Genomic DNA, 20,444 nt, shown 5'->3' on the forward strand with positions numbered 1-20,444 from the left:
TCTCCTCTCTAGGAGCAGGCACTGAGGTGCCTTGTGACAGTATATGTTGCAGAAGTTAAAAGGTGTACAAAAGATGAAGCGGGGAGGTTTCTGAAAGACAAAAAGCGATGCACTGCTGGAGAACACATTACTATCCCTGTCAGCCACGAAGTTCCAGTGTGTGCATCCCATCCCAGCTGATGAGCTCCCCTCAGCTCAGGATCTGAATACAGCAGGATGCAGGGATTCACCACAAAACTCTCAGCCTGCGGACATGGGGGAGCTGTCAAGCAAGCCCTGCCATGAAGCCAGCATCAGCCTACATGTCAGGGCTACCCTGCCAATTTAAGATGCAACGGAAACCAGCCACAAAAATGTTATTTACCTTTGTGGCCCACTTTTGTGGCTGGGTACTTGTTTTGTAAAGCCATTAATTGCCTGAACTTGTGGCAGGAGTACTCTTCAAGTTTTCATGGCACTGTTAACAGGGTAATTGCACCTAAATCATCATGTCAGCCAGGAGCCGAAGTGAGAGTCAGCAGTTTTATTCTTGAGCTATTTAAGCTTATTATCAACTAAAATATTTTGTTGCAGGTAAATTGCAGTTCTGTGGTGTATACTTTCCTGGGAGCTTATGAAACTGCCATAACTCCTGTGAAAGAAAAGAGGAAACTTTATTTAACAAATTGCTTCATCTGGTATCAGACCTCTCCCAAATATTGACTTCTCAGGAAGTACTACGTTGAGGGTTTTTCCAGGTTTGCAGACCTGGTTTCACCAGAGAGGCAAAGCTGTAACTCCCATAATTACAGCTACCCAGGAAGCGTAGGGGGAGAGGACTTTGTCTATGGATAGTTCATTTTGTGTTGCTGCTAAATCAAATACTTTAGACATCTTCATAAATCTAAAGTGGTGATTTTCAACCAGCATACCATGGCATTGTTTGGTGCCTTGAGGTCATTTCAGGGGTGCCACAGGGTGTCATGCAATGTTAGCATTTGTAACGTACACGAACGTGATTTACAAGAGAAACCCAGAGATTTTGAATAGGAATCCTGAGTGTTAAATTCTGACCTACTGTAGTTTTTCCCAGGGCTTTGCAACAGAATTGCTCTGTTTGTCTGTAGTTAAGAAAAAAATACAAACTAAGAGCTGACATTTTGTAAGGGGGGGGGGAGGGCGGGCTGGATGCATTGAGACTATAGAGGGGTACCTTGAATTCAAAAAAAAGAAAAAGAAAAAGAAAGAAAGAATCGCTGATTTAAAGAAATAAGAGGATAGTTCATTTCCTTTGTTTCACTTTTGGTTTCCAGTAAGTCAATTTGAATTTGTACCGAAACAAAAACAGAATATACTCCTTTCAGGCACTTAATATTTTTGTAATCGTTCTGGGGCTGTTCTCTTCCAAGCCAGTTATATAATCACTACCCTCTATTGACAAATACTGTTTAAAAAATAATGTAATTGCCTTTGAATTTGGCTTTCCTGACATACCGGAAGCCTACTGTTTCTTAATTTTAAATATCTTTCTCTATCCAACAGTTATCAATCTGTTTGCTTAAAAAATAGTTTTGTGAATTAAAATCTGGCCATTTCTTAGAGAAAGCTACAGTATATTTGTAAAACCAAAGGATGTCACTAATAAGAAGGTTATGCATACTTGTGCATATTCAGTACTTCAGAATAATTAAACGACATCTGTTTTCAGAAGATAATACTGTTAACCCTCTGTGGCTCAAAATAATTTTTCTTCATGTTACCCATATCCATCTAATTATAGTTTTTTATTGAATAAAGAATACATGCCATGACGTTTTCTGTACAAAAACTTTTAAAATTATAGTAGAAGAAACATGAATCTAGTGAGCCTGTGCTTTTTCATCTGAGTTCAAAACTTGAAAAATGCTTAACCTTATTTATATCACAGTGTGTTTTTCTTTATTTTAACGATATCACTTGTGTTAACGTTTTTGGCTTCATAAAATTAGAGGTCATTTGAAATAGAAAACTGAACAAATTTAAGTTCTTTCGTGTCATTTGATTTAATGAATAATTATTGTAGTCTTTTAATTTTACATAACAGCTCCTTGAGTTGGCTCCAGTGTTGGGGTTTCTCTGTACTTTTTAATTGTGATTTGACACTTCGTTCTGTAAAGAAACAATATAAAAACTGTTCTCCCATATAACAATATTTTAAAGACTGTAGTCCTTTGTCAAGAAAAGAAGGCATTTGAGAATTGAAAGAAGCTAAACGGTGGTGCATTTATTAAGGGGAGCTAACAGTTTGTGAGAAAATTTAAATGACTGACTGATCGGTTGATCAACTGCATAATTGATTAACTTACTTTTGCCACAGGACTTAAAGAAACAGCTGAAGAGATGGTAAAAAAAAAGCTAGAAGGAAAGGATAAACTAACTCCATGGGAACAGTTTTTAGAAAAGAAGAGAGAGAAAAGAAAAGTAAAGAAAAAAAGAAAGGTAATGTGTTTCTAAATTTGTAATTAAAAGCCATAAGTATACTATTTTTGTCTTCCTTTAAGTGTTAAGTATTTTGCAGCTTTCAGACTAATCAGGTATGCCTTCACTGAGAGACATTGCTGATAACTAATACCTTGGCAGATCTAAAGAATTAGCAGGATATTCATAGTAATGCTGGGCTTGTATGCCTTTTCATATTTGTTTGGAAGCCAAAGTAAATATCATTATGCATTTGTGTGATTAAAGAAAAATAAACATGTGAGTCTACCCAGAAAACTACCCTTTTGATCTTGGCATTTTGTTATATTCTGGAATGTTTGAAGGGCAGTCATTTTTATTACTTGGATATGATGATCAGACAGCAAGGCTTGTGATTAGGATGATAGTTGTTTGTTCAGTCTTAAATGATAAACAGATTTCTGCCTCCTAGAAACATGCATTTCACATGGCATTGAGAAATTGCTCAAGATCAACCAGATGTTTGCATTTGGGGGATATTGCTGGGTATGAATGAGAATGGAATTACTTTCATACCACTTGTCTTTCTACTCGGCTGCTGCTTCATTTTTCCATGTAAAGTAGGGTTTTGTCAGTAGATTGACTTATACAATACCAGTTCACAGACGTAGGAAGAGAGATTCACTAGACAGTACTATTTATGTAGGAGGAACCTAGTTGCCGTCTAACATTCCTGACACTTTCCTTCTTCATCCTGAACTAGGATCAGTTAACAAGCTATTATTAATTATAGCAATTTCTGCAACTTTATTAAGACATTCAACCTGTTTTCTAGAAGTTTCAACTGGTATTTGGGCATTGACTTATAATCAATTCAGAAAGCTGAGTGGTTTCAGTTGAACAGATTGCAATACTATATGCTAGAGCAACTCTTGCTAACGCCACTCATTTATTCTTGCTAAAATAAGGCGTGGTAATGGTTCTCATACGGAAGGCCAGGTCTTCTAAGAGAAAAGACCAAAAAATGTTTCCCTTGTAAGTCCCAATGTACATTTGGTGGACTTCAGGGAACAGTCTAAGTCAGGGATGGGCTTTTATTTCGGGTAGAAGGCAGCTTACTGAGTTTTGGCAAGCCATCAAGGGCCACATGACAGGTAGTCAGGGGCAGATAAATATTAACTTTCTAAATTTTTTAGGGGCTCCATGGGCCACGTTTTGCCCACTCCTGGCTAAGGCTGTTTACTGAAACTTTTTTTCGAAGGAGGATTGTTGTAGAGAATGTCAGTTAATTGTTGCCATCGATGTACTATAGCATCACTTGGACAATAGTTCATTGTTTTCAGTTTATATAGAATCAGCATACTTTATAAGACTCCTGATAGGTTTGGTGAGCATGTTACTTTATATGCTGAGATGCTTCTCAGCATGTAAAGGAGGAGGGGGGAGGAGGGAAATGTGAACAATCGTGTGTTTAAAAACAAACAAACAAAACAAAAAAAATCAAGGACCTACAATTTTTTGCTAGTGACCTTCAGCACTGATGTGTAACAGCTTCCTTCTCCGAAGAAGATAGGATTCCCAACTGTTTGCTTAGTTTGTGAATGTGCAATACAAACCTACTATGACATGTTTAGGCAGAGGTCTGTGATTTTACTCTTTTTCCTGATGTTCCTGAGTTATTAACTTGAAAAATAACAAGCATGGATATGAAAAAGCGAACTTGTAGAAATGTTTATTCTACACACTTATCTATTCAGGGGACTCAACAGACAGCTTTCTCTGTGTGGATAGTTAGCTTTGTAGTTTCATGTGTTTAACAGATTTAGAATATTTTATTTACATCTCTTAGCTCACAGTTTTATAATTTGTTCTGTGGCATTCAATTCAAAGCTGTAAATTTGTTTATAGTAAAAATAATATTTAATACACGTGAAACTTCTGCATTAGTGTATTAGAAATGATCTAATCTGTTAGAAATAATATGATGCTTGCTTTCTGTTATAGGCTGCTGCTGAGGAGCTGAGTGGAGAGGAACTTCCCTCCGACGTTGATTTAAATGACCCATACTTTGCTGAGGAACTTGGGGGAAAAGGTTGGTCAATAGAAATAATTTCACTTTCTCAAATTAGTGTTCTCTCTAGATCAGTGGTTCCCAACCTTTTTAGATCATGGACTGGCAAACCACAGACTGGAAGTGACTGTAGACTGGCAAACTGTGGACCAGCACACTGCAGACTGGAAGTGATCAGCATACTGTAGACTGCCAGCTAACCCATTTTTATGCAGTATGGTCATCACGTCTGGACTTCCGTTCTGGCAGCCAACCCTCCTGCAGACCAGCATCCAACCCTTTATGGCCCCGTACTGGGCATCTCTGCTCTAGACAATGAATTAAAGAAATGGAGGAATCACGGTAGTATGTATATGAGAAAGAGAAGCATTCTAATCAAAATAAAAAGTAAAGCTCCTTTTGCCAGGGTTTGTTTGGGATATTTGTGACACGTTAGATGGTGCATTTTTGCAGGTTTTTGTAGAGTAACAGGATGACACTTCCAATATTTCCAGTAGCGAGTGTCAGCTAATCATCTCCAGAAAATGGCTGTTGGAAGCAGATCTGTCACTTGATCCTCTGAACATGTCTGAGGTCAAAGAGTGATGTGGTTGTTCATTTAATCGAGTCTGTCACATGCGTATATTAATGGAGTGGCAGGGCTCTGCACCTTTGGGTGAGTCCTCTTAGAGGTTCTGACAGTTGAGAGAAGTATACCAGGTTTATTGAAACTAACTTTCACCCTGAATTTTTTATCACTAAGTGGGGATGTAGACTAAGGATCATCGACCTATGGCTCATGGGCCAAATTTGGCCTGTGGAGCCATTTTATTTGACTTTTGGAGCTGGGGAACTTTGGCAGCATGTCAGTGGTTTGGGGGGGGGGCAGGCTTGGGCTGCAGGGCAGCTGGTCCACACAGCTAAGCTCTGTTAAAGTGGCCTTCATTGTAAAAACAAACCCTAGTATAGATGATGGCAAATACCCAGAAGTCAAAGAAGTAATCTGGTATTTCAGGGTTTTGGTCCTAAATAATGAGTGTGTGTTGTCATGTTGTCCCCCGTCTCCCCCACCCCAATTTCTTTTAGTATCTGGTATTTTAGGATCTCAGAACATACCTGATTCTTAGCAGATCAGGGGTCCTTATTTTGGATGAACTCATTCACCTCTTTACTCATTTTCTCTGTGTGTGTGTGTTGGGTTATTGCTTTGATTACGTGGGATGCTATTGCATTGTTCTCTGTGTTTTATGTTAGTGTAATCTAGTGTCCTGCAAACAAATAAATGGCTTAAGCTTTTTACATTATACTTTTAATCAAGTTGCTGTTACCTTTCTTCATTCTAAAGTTCAAAGATGTTGCTATACTTCTAAAGTATTACTCCTTTTTCTGTGCCTAGGTGCCTATTATGGTTCTGGCTCAGTCAGACAGGAAAGAATTGAGCAGTGGATTGCTAACTTGAAAGATCTTGGTGATCTATTAAATAGGTAGCAGCCTGTATTTATTTTGGTCTAAGAGTATTCTGTTGGCACGCTGAGGTGAACATCAAGAATGACTCGGCAGTAACATTCTTGGCAGCATGGTGTTTTAGCAAATAAATAAATAAACAGGGCTGATTTAGGTTTTAACATACATGCGCTTCAAATCACGTTGATTATGGGATCATGTTTACATTTCATTAACCAAGTATGAGGAAACTAAAGCTGATTTAAGGAAACTGGTATAAAAGAAAATACTGTTTCTGTACACACACACACAGTAAAAAGGAAAATTCTTGTGATACTTTTTAAAAGATTCTCATTCCTGAGTTTTGTGTACCCAACATGAGACAGGTTGCGAGCTCCCTCGTTTTTAGCCAGCTGTGTAAAGGAGCTGGTTCTGTGACCTGAACTGCCTTAATATCTTCCAGTCTCTTTCCTGATGCATAGAAAGGAACAGATATCACTAAAATAGAATCAGTTATAACTGTTTTGGCATGGATAAGAAAGCTTACAAAAGATACTGCAGAGTGTTGAGTAGATGAGTGAATTCAGTGAGGTTTTTTTTTTTAGTTTTCTGTCATTGGAGGTAATTTTTTTCATAGGATTCACACTGTTGGAGATGACAACAAGAAGTACCTGTGCGAGGTGAGTGAGTGAGAGCAAGAAAGAGAGAAGGCAGCTTGATCTAGTAGGTGAAGTAGTGGACTAGAACTTCGAAGGCCGGCATTCTGTTCTTGGCCTGCCACTCACCTACTGAGTGATGTTGAGCAAGCCAGTTCAGCTCTCTGCGCCTCAGCTGGGGATGCTGCTGCCCTGATCCCCTTTGTAAAGTACATGATGGTTTACATGGTGTTTAAGTGTTGCTATTCATGACAGCAATAATGCACTACATCGGGCAGCGTTTAAAAAAAAAAAAAAAAGGGAAGCAATGCCCAACATGACAGTTAAGAAATATCTATATTAATAATAGACCCTTAAAGAATATGACACTGAATACACAATGAACCCAACTTTGGCCAATTAAAACACAAAAAATATTAATAAGCAGCTGCTGAGGCAGAAGATTATAGCCATCTTCATCTCAGAAATGGGTTATGTAGTAATGTGAGTCCAAGCAACGACTCCATTATAGGGGCAAAAGCTTAGGAGCTGACAGCAAAGATATGCACTGATAACATGGAGCTTCAAGGGATAACAGTGTTTTTTACCATGTCTTGCACAAAAGAAGCCTGCATCATCTTAATGGCAGCCCCAGCCAATGCTCTTGTGCAGTATTTTGTCTTAGATTAGGTCCTGGAAGAAACTTTTGCAAGAGTGAGCACTTTTCAGCAGTGAAGCCTGGGATGAGAAAGGTGTGATGCTGCACTTTATTTACTTGAAAGACTTTCTTCCAGGTGAAGCCCAGCAACAAAACTCTGAGGTGTTTGGAGTCATAGGAGTGTTAATTTAAGTCTGCCTTTCCCCCTTAGCACCAAATTTGTAGGAAGTGGTATATATGCCAACAGGATAGTCTGTTGCACTCTGTCTCTGAGTCTATGCAAAAGCACATCTCTGGGAACAAAGAAAGTTCTGGCACCAGTGTATCTTGGTATTTGAGGAGTTTGGCAGCCAAAAACAAATCTAATCATTCTAACCTGATTTGCAAAAACGGAAAGTTTGGATCCTCCAGAGAAAATGTATTCTTTCCTTTCTTTGTATACCATGTATTTGTTACCAAATGCCTGGGCTTTTTTTTTGTAATGCAAATAATAATCCTCAGAATTATTTCCATGTTGATCTCCTTTATCTGATCAACGTGGCATTCCGTTGATGTATTGGCAGTAGTATAGGATGGTGCAAGAAGAGATCTTGGCACAGACAGCCTTAAAAAAAGTGGCTGCAAGTGAAGTCAAATGTTAACTGCTCTAAGGCCAGCTCTAGTTGCATCAGTATAGGTGATCTAGGTGCAAACATCTACCTAATTGCAAAGAGGACTCCTAAAATGCTGAGAGCCCCAAGCTGCTGGTGTTATACAAGTTGCTTATCTTTGTGGCAATTGCAGCCTTAAAACTGAATAACTGGCAATTTGAATACTGCATGCTGGTACTGCTGAGAGCTTCAATTTCTTTTCAGTTCCTGCACTGGTGTATGAAGTGTTAAATGATTGCTTTGATTAGTGTGCCAAAAGGCTGGCTATCATTTGGTGCTTTTTGATGTGACATTTCCTTTTGATGTGTCATTGTGCTAAACCTGGATATATACTCAAGAGTTTTGTGCCTTTTATGGCAATTAAAATTGCTTTGTAGCAACCTGTGCACTTAATCTAGAAAGCATCTTGGGGTGATTTTAACTTGGCCCATGCCAGTGCTGAGTTGTGCTACAAAGGAACTTGGTGTCTTGGGACTAGATGGCCAAAAAGGGGAAAAAAAGGACTAGTATTTGGAGCCACGTGGCTTTATATGCTTCATTTAAACTTAAGTGTGTGATGTATCTGGGCTGAGAGGAAAGAGTTAACAGAGAAATGTCAAGCAAATGGAAAAATCACTAGTCAAATATGAATTAAGGTATTATGCAAGCGGAAAATACTTTTTAAAACATGGTTATTAAATATTTGACTGACTCGGTAGTAATTTTTTTTGCAGCTGAAGATAAAACAATGATTACATGTCAATTGAAACTCATGAGAAAGGAACTAACATAAATAAGGCAAGATGAAGTATTGCCTTACTTTATTTTCTTCCCTGTTATTTCCCAAAGTTTTCCTGCCCCCATCACCCAGAAATCTGGTTCTCCTAGGGGGGATGGATGTAATCCAAGTTATATGTTTTCTTCTGCTCGTAGATAATGATCTAAATGTTATATAAAACCAAAATCCTTTTACCTAGCCCGTGATTGAAGTACAATATTGCAGATGGGATTCATGTAAAAAAGAACTGGAGGAAAATGGAAACTATCGTTTACTAATAGTGTTCTGCTTTTTATCATACCTGAGCAAGTTATTTTGGAGACGATGGATCAGATTCCTGTTCTTTGATTTCAAGAAACCAAGTCGCTAACAAAAATATGAAGTTCTGTTTGTCTTATTCTTGTTCCAAAATTTCCTTTTGCTGGGGTGACTTAATCTGGTCAGGTAATAGTGAGCAGTTACTTAAAACAATCTTACACTTTTGATAATAGAATTTTTAGAATTGGTGATTAACAGTAAAGAATTGCTTTTGGTAGACGGACGATTATCAGTTGTATATTGTGATAGCAATAGTATATGTGGAATGTAGTGGCCCTTAGACAAATGTCTTAGGCTTCCCACAAAAAGATTTGTTTCAAAGTGCTTATGATGTGTAAAGTGTCCTTATGTTCAGTGGAGTTAGCTATAGGTACTTCTAGGGGGAAAAAGGTTACTTTGTTTTTTTTGATGAGTGAATTTATTTATTATTTTTTGGCTATTGTACTGTTAATAAAATTCCTGAGGGCTGCAGCAGTTTGCTAATTCTTTCACATGATCTGGTTAATTACAAATGTTAACTGTTTAAATCAATAGTGATCAGTATTGGCATGTAAGGGAACACAACAGACTAGCAAGGATTAAGAGCTATGGATTCAATGCTTAGAGGTAAAGAGCACAGCTAGTGTTTATTGTTCTGTGTCTGTTTCAGCAAGGGCTGAATGTCCAGGCTTTCAAGCCTCTGTAGGGAATAGGTGAGATTTGTTTGCATCTCTGTGCAGACTGTGTGACTGACTTAGATCAGACCTAGTGCTGGAGTCCTCAGGTGGTGAATTCTTTTCCATTAATAAGAGCTTAACACTGACTTGCAAGACTTGCATTTATGATGGTTGCAAATGGAACCAGTGGTGAACTGGTGAACAAGAGAGTCTAATGGGACTCAAAGGAAGTTAATGGCATAGAAAATAGGAGTTATTTCTGTGGCCTTGAAGTCCTTAAGTTATAAGCAGCTATTGACTTTTTAGTATCCAAAAAAAGTTCTTGGCCAGCTGAGTAGAACCACTGCCTGTCCAACCAATTCAGAAATGCATTTCATAAAAACGAATTGGGGAAAGCAGAGAAAAGGACTGTCACTTTGTGCCTGAGCAAGGAATGAAGAGGAAGAAGTATTCTACAAAGCCTGAAGCACAATAGAATGGCCAGTTCTGTTCCACCAGAGGAAAAGGAACCAGGAGAAAGTCAGCATATGTAAAAGTCTTTAGTCAATTTTAGCTACCCAGTGCAAATAGTCACCAACATGGTGTTGGAAGGCTGACCTGGAGGAAAACACAGCTCCCCAAGATGCCCCAGAGGACAGACATCAGTCAAAAGACCAGAGGTTGTACCAGAATGATAGACTACTTTCACTGGAGACTGTTAAGAGGAGATCAAACATTCTGTGAGCTACACAAGGACAGCAGGACTGCACACAGTCTTCCTGGGAGGGGGAGAAAGGCAAGTCCCAGAAGAGTTATGATGCATATTAGCATTTATGATGCCATGGCAGAAGACCCTGCACTCATCAGAGTCTTCAGACACGTTAGAAAGGAGGTGAAAGAGAGAAAAGGAAAGGTTGCATTCAAATCCTTCCTGTCTCACAGGCAAAGTTAGATAATAGAAATTAACAGAAGTTAAATCATGGGCTAGGTAAAGGGATTGTGGTTTTATATAACATTTAGATCACCATCTAGGAGCAGAAGAAAACATATAGCTTGGATTACATCCATCCCCCTTAGAAAAACCAGATTTCTGGGTGATGGGGGCAGGAAAACTTTAGGAAATAACAGGGAAGAAAATAAATTTGGTAAAATTGGTATTATTGAATACTGATGTGCTGAGTCACAGTAGCAGAATTTTAAGATCGCTTGGATATGATCCATTTCTAAATGCTCCACATCCGATATGCTGCTTTAGATGTAAAGATGAATAGATGTAATATGAGGTTTGGAAAACCATGTCCTAAATGCATGCTTCTCTCATCTGATCTCAGTAAGAGTTATTCTGACCTGCTCCAACCAATCCCTTTGAGTTCATTACAATGACACCTAGCGTGATGTAGGCAATTCAGTGTATATGTAGAAGTGTTGGAATTCAACACCTGTAATGGCATATTAGAACTTTATGGTACCTTGTTCCCTTTCTGGAAATAGTGCAAGGGCTTTTGCCATATCCAGGGGTTAAGGTTGCCTTTTGAGCAGCATGTAACTTATCCTTTTGTTTCCTAGCTTACAGATATGTGAGCATAGCTGAACTCTATGTTCTGCAAAGGCACAGAGCCCATCAGATAAACTTGACTTTGTTAATGTTTTGGAGCATTTAATATAGATGTTTGTAAAATTCTCAGCATATCCATGTTTTATACTAATTCCTCTCCTTTTGGTTTCCTAGCTGTGATTGTTGGCTGCAGGTTGGGTAGTGTGGGGATGTTGGTAAATAGAGATGGAACCTCCTCAATATTCTGCCCTGCATAAATGACCTTTTCCTTTCTCCCCTGCTCTTTATCGCACTGCTCCAATACCCCCTTATTTTTCCTTACTGCTCCAAGCCCCACCATTTGCTTAAATTCCCCCAGCGCCATCCAAGCCCCTCCTCAAGTGTGCCTACAGCTCTGATCACCTACAGCTTCCCTGGTAGGCATACCTTAGATGTTTGCCGCTTCTAATTCCAGATCCTTCTCCTTTGCCACTTCATGTTCTGATCAGCACTGTGGGGAGGGTCTGTGGGAAGGTAGAAAAGTTATGGGGAGTGACTAGTGACTTTGCTAGGGACAGGAGAAGGGGGCAATAGAGTGGGGATACAGTAATCCTATCCTGAAGCAGGGTGTAGTGCAGGTGTGGCCAAAACCGCAGCTTGTGAGCAGCATGCCACTCCTGAGCAGTTTAAATGCAGCTGCTGAAGAAAGTATTTGAATGCCAAATTATTACTTGAGCTGGGGCTCTGTGCTCAGCTTGGCTCTGACATACGCACCTCCAGGGTTTTATTCCTGTCTTTCTTTGCTACATTCAGATTTTACTTTGCAGCAAGAATGGTGGCCAAACTTCCCAACCTCTCATCTAGTTGTTTGGAAAGAGGCTCTATGTATCCATCTACAGCATAAGATGTACAGAAAGATGTAAAGTGGGCTGTTCTTCTCAATGGCATGTTTTCAGCAGGAGGAAACCCTATGGGGAAAAATACAGCCTGAAACAAGGAAGCTGAGGCTGTACCATTCATTTTCATTGGTGTTCTTACCCTCTTCCCATGGGGTCAGCATTGCTGGTCATGTCATGCACTAAGCATGAATGATTTTAGTTCCTTATCCCTGTGTCAGCTATGTGGGGGTATGTTTTGAGTGGGGGGGACATCGAAGAGGACAATGATGTGAGAAGGTGAGTGCATAGCACTGAAGACCTCTTAGTCTTCCATTTCACAGGTCTAGCCTTCCTCTTTCCACTCCTCAGTCTCCTGACCTGCTCTGATCTCCCCTTCTTTTCTAGAAGTAACGGGCATGGTGATGGAAGGATTTGTTTGGAGCCTCGTTTCTACTTTTGGGGATAGCATAGGGATGGGGGACAGTATATTTTTCAAGGAGGCTGCATATTGGAAACAGAGTGGATTTGATTTAAATCCAATTGATTTAAATCACTGGTCAGGAAGCCTCTATTTAATAATTGTTTTCTACAAAATGTGCGTTCTTGTTGTTTGACACAACTTTTGTTCAAGGCTATGGAAATAGGCTTCAGGATAATCCGCATATGTTCTACATTTTTCTTTAGCCCAATGTTGAGAACTTTGGCTATGAAGATTCCATCTATTTTGTCATGATTTTGTTCATGAATTGTCATCGGATTAGGCCAGTTCTCATTATTTCACTCCAAACAGTCCACTACTGATATCCTTCGCACATCTTGTAGGAGAGAGAGTGTGGCCCCTCCTGCTTCCTTCAGAGCAGCTGCTGCAAAGTGGTTGTTATGGAAGTATTGTGCAGTTGCAACAAAATTGTGCTCATAATGTTTCTCTCTTGTTTCTACTGCCCCGTCCCTCCTTGCATTTATCTCCAGACTCCTTCTCTTTGCCCAAATCTATGCCACCCCCAACAATCGTCTGTCGTTTAACTTCCTGAAACTTTGCACTTTTAGAGAGAGGTAAGGGCTGGACTCTGTGTACTCAAACTTGTAGAGAGACAAGTGGACTGATGGGTAGGTAATCAGGTCTGTTATCTCTCATGTCCGTATGCTGGGTGTCCATATTAACAAGGATGTTATCTCTGGAGACACAAACCTACAGTTTGAGAACTAAAACTAAGCGTCACAGAGATGCTTAATGGGATTTTCTAGACCAGTGGTCACCAAACTGACTGTTAGGAGCTCCCCGATCGACCATCTCAGTCTGGGGGGATGGGGGGCTAGCTTTCCCAGGCTGAGATTGACTGTCAGAAGCTCCATGATTGGGAGAGGCGAGATGCATGTGGGGAGCAGCCAGGACACAGTACGGGAGTGGCAGGACATACAAGCGGCTTGGCTTAGCTGCGTCCCCTGCCACTGGGGACAGGCCGGGTGAGTAGGACGACCCCCCTCCATGCCCTCTGCCCCTGGGTGAATGGGGCCAAAAATATAAATTGTCCAAAAAAGTGTTTAGTTAAGTAGCTAATTATACTCTGGAATAAGATACTGCAATTCTTGAAAAGCCCCTGAAATATTTTAAAGAATTGCCCTTAAAAAAATTCTCTTGACTCTTTCTAAACGTCTTTCAGACCTCAGGTGGACTTCCAAGATAGGCTGGAGGAGTCCCATAGGCTCCTCTATAGATTAGTAAAACTTAAAGAAAACCACTCTATGTGAGGGGGGTAAGGAGGGGGTATGGTGGTTTTCTTTAATTTTTACTATATTTACAGAGGAGCTTCTGGGAACCCAATAAGATTAGACTCCTAATAAAGTCCATGGCCTGTTGTGATTTATTCATAAAACTTTTCTAAAAAAGTTGTATGAATATATTTTCTCAAATAGTATATAATTAGAAGTTATAATCTCTATTTTATGATGATGTCTTTGAGCTTTCACATACCTTATATTAAAACTATATATATAGGGTTTTTTAAAGCATTTTAACAAAAAAAAAAGATTTAAATAAAAAAAATCTGATTTCTTTTTAATTGTTGATTTTTTTTTCCCAACTTTTCTGCGGTAGGACCCAGAGGGTGGTGGTCGATGGGAGCTAATTGTCTTGGTGCGCTGTGACTAGTGGGGTCCCACAAGGCTCTGTCCTAGGGCCTATACTATTTAACATCTTCATCAATGATGTGGACATTGGTGTCAGAAGCAGACTGGCCAAGTTTGCCAACGACACCAAACTCAGGGGTAAAGCATCCACACCTGAGGATAGGAGGGTGATCCAGGCAGATCTGGACAGACTCATAAAATGGGTAGATGAGAACCTGATCGTGTTCAACACTGAAAAATGCAAGGTTCTCCACCTTGGGAGGAAAAACCTGCAGCATGCTTATAGGCTCAGCAGTGCTACGCTGGTTAGCACTACAGATGAAAGGGACTTGGGGGTCATGGTTGACCACAAGATGAACATGAGCCTTCAGTGTGATGCTGTGGCCAGTAAAAGGAGCAAAACGCTGGCTTACATCCATAGATGCTTCTCAAGCAAATCCCAGGTCGTCATTCTCCTGCTGTACTCGGCCTTGGTGAGGCTGCAGCTGGAGTACTGCGTCCAATTTTGGGCTCCACAATTCAAAAAGGATGTGGAAAAGCTTGAGAGGGTGCAGAGGAAAGCCACATGCATGATCAGAGGCCAGGAAAACAGACCTTATGATGAGAAGCTGAGAGCCATGGGGCTATTCAGCCTGGAAAAGCTCTGGCTCAGGGGTGATCTGGTGGCCACCTATAAATTTATCAGCGGTGCTCATCAGGATCTGGGGGAACATCTGTTCACCAGAGCCCCCCAAGGGATGACAAGATCGAACAGTCACAAACTCCACTGTGACCGATTCAGGCTGGACATAAGAAACAACTTCTTCACTCTCCGAGCCCCCAAGGTTTGGAATAGACTGCCGCTGGAGGAGGTTCAAGTACCCACTTTGAACGCCTTCAAGACACATTCATTTGGATGCTTATCTTGCTGGGATCCTATGACCCCTGCTGACTTCCTGCCCCTGGGGCAGGGGCTGGACTCGATGATTCTCCCGGGTCCCTTCCAGCCCAAATGTCTATGAAATCTATGAAACTTGATTGGGAACAACTCTTAGAAAGAGAGTGTTTTTAAGGTTCACACAGCAGTCCATTTAAACAAGAAAGAAAAATGGAGATTTCTGGTGGTTTTGGAACCAACCAGTCCTAACCTCATTGAGCCTTACAAAAGGTTTGGATTGTCACCTCTTTGCATTTACCCATACTTGCTAGTTTCTGTGTCCTGTAACTTAGCCAGTTACAGGAACATTGACTAAGACTTCTAGCCTATTCAGTCTTTACATACCATAGAGTTTAATAACTTTCAGGAAGAGGAACATGCAGTTTCATTGGAGGGGCCTCCTCATGTGCTCTGCCCTGGACAGTTCCCCAGAGATACTGAGTCAGCAGTTTAGGATTTGAGGAGCAAGTAATTCTGTTCATCTTCGTTCTTGGTGTTGTCAGCCAGGATTAATGTGTTTGGTTTTTTTTCCCTCCAATCTATCTTGGAAGCCCACCCGAGGTCTGAAAGATGTTTGGAAAGAGTCAAGAGAATTTTTTTTTAAAGGCAATTCTTTAAAATATTTCAGGGGCTTTTCAAGAATTGCAGTGTCCTATTCCAGAGTATAGTTAGCTACTTAACTAGACATTTTTTTGGCCCATTTATATATCTAGTCTCTCTACTGCAAATCTGGCTCAACAGAATGAATTCAAATATCTTCTTTCAGTATACCCCAAAGAATTGTAACAAATTGCTTGAAATGCAATTCCAAAGTCAAAGGTCAGAGTGTGAGATTCAGTCCAAGAAACTTTACACTTCCCCTGCTACTTCATGACACAAGTCTTGAAACTTTCCAAAGAGAACAATTTGATTTAATAGTATTTGTAAACAGCACCCACATTATTAATAAGTTATGTGAGTTTGTGTTATACTGGTACTGTGCATTATTATGCATTCATAGCATAATGTATCCTTATAATAACTTAGTGAGCACAGAATAAAACAAAACTTCACAATAACAATTAACTTGGGAGAAGAGATTGACATCATATATCTGGACTTTAAAAAAGCCTTTGATGTAGTATCCCATGATCTCCTCATGGAAAAATTGGTTAACTGTGGCCTTGGCTACATCACAGTCTGATGGTTGGGGAATTGCCTCCGAAGCTGGACCCAGAGAGTGGTAGTCGACGGAAGCGAATCGTTCTGGTGCTCCGTGACCAGTGATGTCCCCCAAGGCTCCGTCCTTGGACCTGTACTCTTTAACATCTTTATTAACCATGTGGATGCTGGTGTCAGAAGCAGACTGGCCAAGTTCTCTGATGACACCAAACCCTGGGTTAGAGTGCCCACACTCGAGGATAGGCTGGTGATCCAGGCTGACCTTGATAGGCTTAGAAAGTGGGTGGATAAAAACCTGATGACTTTCAATATGGAAAAATGTAAGGTACTCCACCTCAGGGAGGCGGGTGGGGTGGGGAAATCTGCATTGCACATCACCCTTATGGGCTCTGCAGTGCTATGCTTGCTAGCACCACAGCTGAAAGCGACTTGGGGGTAATGATTGACCACAAGATGAACATGAGCCACCAATGCGACGTCGCAGCCGGTAAAGCAAACAAAACTCTGGCTTTCATCCATAGATATTTCTCTATCAAATCTCAGGATGTCATCCTCCTGCTGTTCTCAGCCTTGGTAAGGCTGCAGCTGGAGTACTGCATCCAAGTCTGGGCTCCACAATTCCAGGAGGATGTGGAGAAGCTTGAGAGAGTCCAGAGGAGAGCCATGCACATGATCAGAGGGCAAGAGAAACAGGCCTTATGAAGAGAGGCTGAGAGGAATGGGACTAGAAATGCACAGGCTCAGGGGTGACCTGGTGGCAACTTATAAGTATATGAGGTGTACATCAGGATCTGGGGGGACGCCTGTTCACCAGAGTGCCCCAAGAGATGACAAGGTCCAACGGTCATAAATTCCTGCAAGACTGTTTTAGGCTGGACATAAGGAAAATCTTTACTGTCCAAGCCCCCAGGGCCTGGAATAGACTCCCTTCAGAGGTGGTGCAAGCACCTACTCTGGATGTTAAGAAACGTTTGGATGCTTATCTTGCTGGGATGTTTTGACCCTAGCTGACTTCCTGCCCCTGGGGCAGGGGACCGGACTTGATGATCTTCCAAGGTCCCTTCCAGCCCTAATGTCTATGAAACTTAAATTAGCCATGTGAAATTTTGGTTCTCCTTTTACTTTACTGTCATCTCTCTAAAGTGCTTTTCTTTTTTCTAACATGACTCTTAAAACTTGTTATAAAACCAGTGCAACTTGTAAGAAATTTTTAGGAAGCCTTGTCTACAAATATAAGGAATGACAATAGTTGTCCTGATTTTGTTCACAAACACTGTCTTGAACTAGGCCTTAATCTTGTTCAGCTGTCAATATTATCAGACAAATGAGGAAAATGCTAATTAGGCCCTTCCCTTCCCCTGCTTAACATTTTTTATAACACTTTCTCATTCTGTAATGGAAATTTAAGAGTAAGGCATGAGCATCTTGAAAAATAGATGAGAATTTACTAAGTTGTGCATATAATTGATTAGAGCTTAGTGATAGATAAAGGAAGAAGTTGTGGCATATCATTCCTCTTGTTTTGCTTATACCAGTTCAGTAGATAAGGTAGATTTTTTGCTTGATGTCTCCAACTGATTTCTTAACTTGAGGTTTTTTTCACTACCTGGCATTGAAATGTGAATTTCAAAAATGAATGAGGCATGCTTCCACATTCTGGCATATAAAAGCAGTTCTCACGTGCACACACATGAATTAATGTTCATTTATTTGTTTTGTCCTTTAAAATCAGGTTTAAAGAAGAAAGTGAAGAAATCTAAGACAGAGAAAAATAATACAGAAGATGAAGCTGAGATAGAGAAACAGAAGGTAAATTGTATGAAAGCATTAAGGATGAAAAGTATAGGGCATATTCTTGTACTTACTATATGCATACAAGAAGAGTCAAAGAGTTCTGCCAGTGAGTTCAGCAGGACTACTCTTAGGCCTCTGGCAGAGGTTACATTTATGGTGGAGATGACACGTGAATCACTCCATAAATTGTAAGATACCACATGTGCAAGCGATTTATAGCATGATATAAATGATGTTTAATGTAAAGCATCTTTGTGGCTGGTTTGTATTGCACATTAATTTGTACTTGTAGCATGTTAAAGTACAGTGACGCAGCCCTGCACTGGGTGGCAGTGCTCAACTTCCTAGGTATCGAGTGGAGGGAGCTAATGCGGGTATTTAAACCTGCTAAGTGGGGACATCCTGGCAGCTTCCTCTGCTCAGCACCACTCAACCCACATGTGGGACAGCCCCATGCATGGGTTTAAGCTTGCTGAGCTGAGGGACCCCATCAGTCTCCTGACCCAGCACCTGTCTACTCGCATCCTGGTTTAAACTTGCTGGTGTGTTTGCAGTGTCTGAGATCTGTGATCAGACCCCTTAGCATCATTATTTAATGTCTGCCAGAGGCCCTTAGAGAAGACTATAATTAATGCCAGACAACTTGGTATTGTGATAAATAGGTTTTCACAAACCTGTCTCATACTCTTTGAGATGAGTTTGGTTGATGAAGATAACTGTAGGCTTAGTTAGACTTTTGTAAGGTTTAATACTACACACTTTTCTGCCTGAGAACTTATTACTAGACAATATTAAGAAAGCAAACATTAAGTTGATTAAGAATCAACTGTCAGATCTCAAAAAGTAGTTACTACTGAGCTTTCATCAAATAGCGTATTACTTAGTGTTCTGTAAGATTGATATTCTAGTACTTTGATGAGCAATCTGAACGTAAAAAAAATTCTGGTAAGATTTGTGGATGGTGCAAATATTTTTGTTTGAGGTTGGTGTAAATTAGGTTGGAACAGCCGTACAAAGCACTCTCAATTGATCACTGATCTGGACCCACACAAACAAAATATGTTTTCATCTGGCCAAATGCAAAGTTATGCATCTAGGAACAGGGAATGAAGGTAATAACTGCAGAAAGGTGAGCAGAGTCCCAGAAAGCTAGCCAGAAAAGATGTGGGGATCATAGACAAACCATCTGAATATGTTTCTAGCATAACACTTGTAGGCAAGAAACAGCTAACACAAACCAGGGATGTGCATCAGGAGAATGGATTTAAGAAAATTATTTTACCTCTGTATGGCATTAGTGAGATTGTTGAAATACTGTGCATCATTCTTGAGTAAATATTTGAACAATTGAAGAGGGTGCAGAAAAAGCCAAAGTGATTTCAGGGCTTGAAAAAATGCTGTTTTCTGAGAAACTTAAAGACCTCGATTTGTTGAATGAAGATTGAGAGGTGATGCAATTAACAGCATTCTCACAAAGATCCTACATGGATCTAAAGTCATCTCCTAACTTCTACTCAGTGATGGTCTAATTATGCAGCTAGTGTTTGTTTTTTAACCAGTAAGTGTCTTCAGAGGGATTAAACACAGAGTGCTGAAGGCCAGAAAAAGAACTGATGGGTGAAAGCCAAAGCGAGACAAACGGAAATTAAAAATAATCCACACATTAATAGTGAGGGTGCCAGTAATTAACCAGTGGAATGAGCTAACAAGGGACGTAATGGATTTTCTGTCCCTTGATGTCTTCAGGTCAGAACAACGGTATGCTTTCTGTGAGATGTGTTTTAGCAAACTATAATTCTGGATTTTAATTAAACACGTTATTTGGCTCAACGTATGGGTAACAGTGAAATTTAATGGCCTGTGATTATATAGGTGGTTGTATCAGCTGATTTAATGCCTTTAAATTCTGTATATCTGTGCACAAATGTTCACAGGATTAGAACACTGCAGATTTATCTTAAGGGTGGTATGAAAGACTCCTACTGGATCTTGGCACTGTAAACTGTAATTATCACTTTTTTCAATCTCAGGATTGACTTTCAGTTCCTGTATGTTTAAGGATATGAATAAATGAAAAATTATGTTGATTTAATAGGAGACAAGATTTATTATACATCAGTTCATCTGCTGTTTTACTTGTCCACCCTGTGATAACTGGAAGATGAGCATGGGTAGTTCATATACCAGAATAAAGCAACTGCTATAAATTACCCACTGCTTTTAGCTTCCATTTATCTTGGGATACAAAGGGCAGGTGAAATGGTTATAGTGGATCAGGTCAACCCAAGCGATTCCCACTTCTCCCCCCCTCTTTGTTGTCCCTTTAATTTGGTATAATTGTTTCATCCGGTCATTCCCTAAGTTTATGTGCTTGTGTTTGCTAATGAAAGTGAGCATACTAAAGAGGTTTATTTTAAATACATTCATTAAAGTTAGTTAGTCCTTTTTTCATTGTATGTTATGAATGCCAATA

General features: G+C 40.1%; 1 protein-coding gene across 2 annotated transcripts in view; it reads left to right on the forward strand.

The window, feature by feature from the left end:
• Positions 1-20,444, forward strand: part of ESF1 (ESF1 nucleolar pre-rRNA processing protein homolog) — a 75,162-nt gene that overhangs the window by 47,458 nt on the left and 7,260 nt on the right. For both annotated transcript variants that reach the window (XM_014595026.3, XM_019500777.2), the window contains exons 10-12: positions 2,336-2,457; positions 4,420-4,507; positions 17,910-17,986. In XM_014595026.3, coding sequence (XP_014450512.1) covers positions 2,336-2,457; positions 4,420-4,507; positions 17,910-17,986 — 287 coding nt within the window. The remainder of the gene's footprint in view (positions 1-2,335; positions 2,458-4,419; positions 4,508-17,909; positions 17,987-20,444) is intronic.

The sequence above is a fragment of the Alligator mississippiensis genome, chromosome 1, assembly GCF_030867095.1.
Source record: "Alligator mississippiensis isolate rAllMis1 chromosome 1, rAllMis1, whole genome shotgun sequence".
Lineage (NCBI taxonomy): Eukaryota > Metazoa > Chordata > Crocodylia > Alligatoridae > Alligator > Alligator mississippiensis.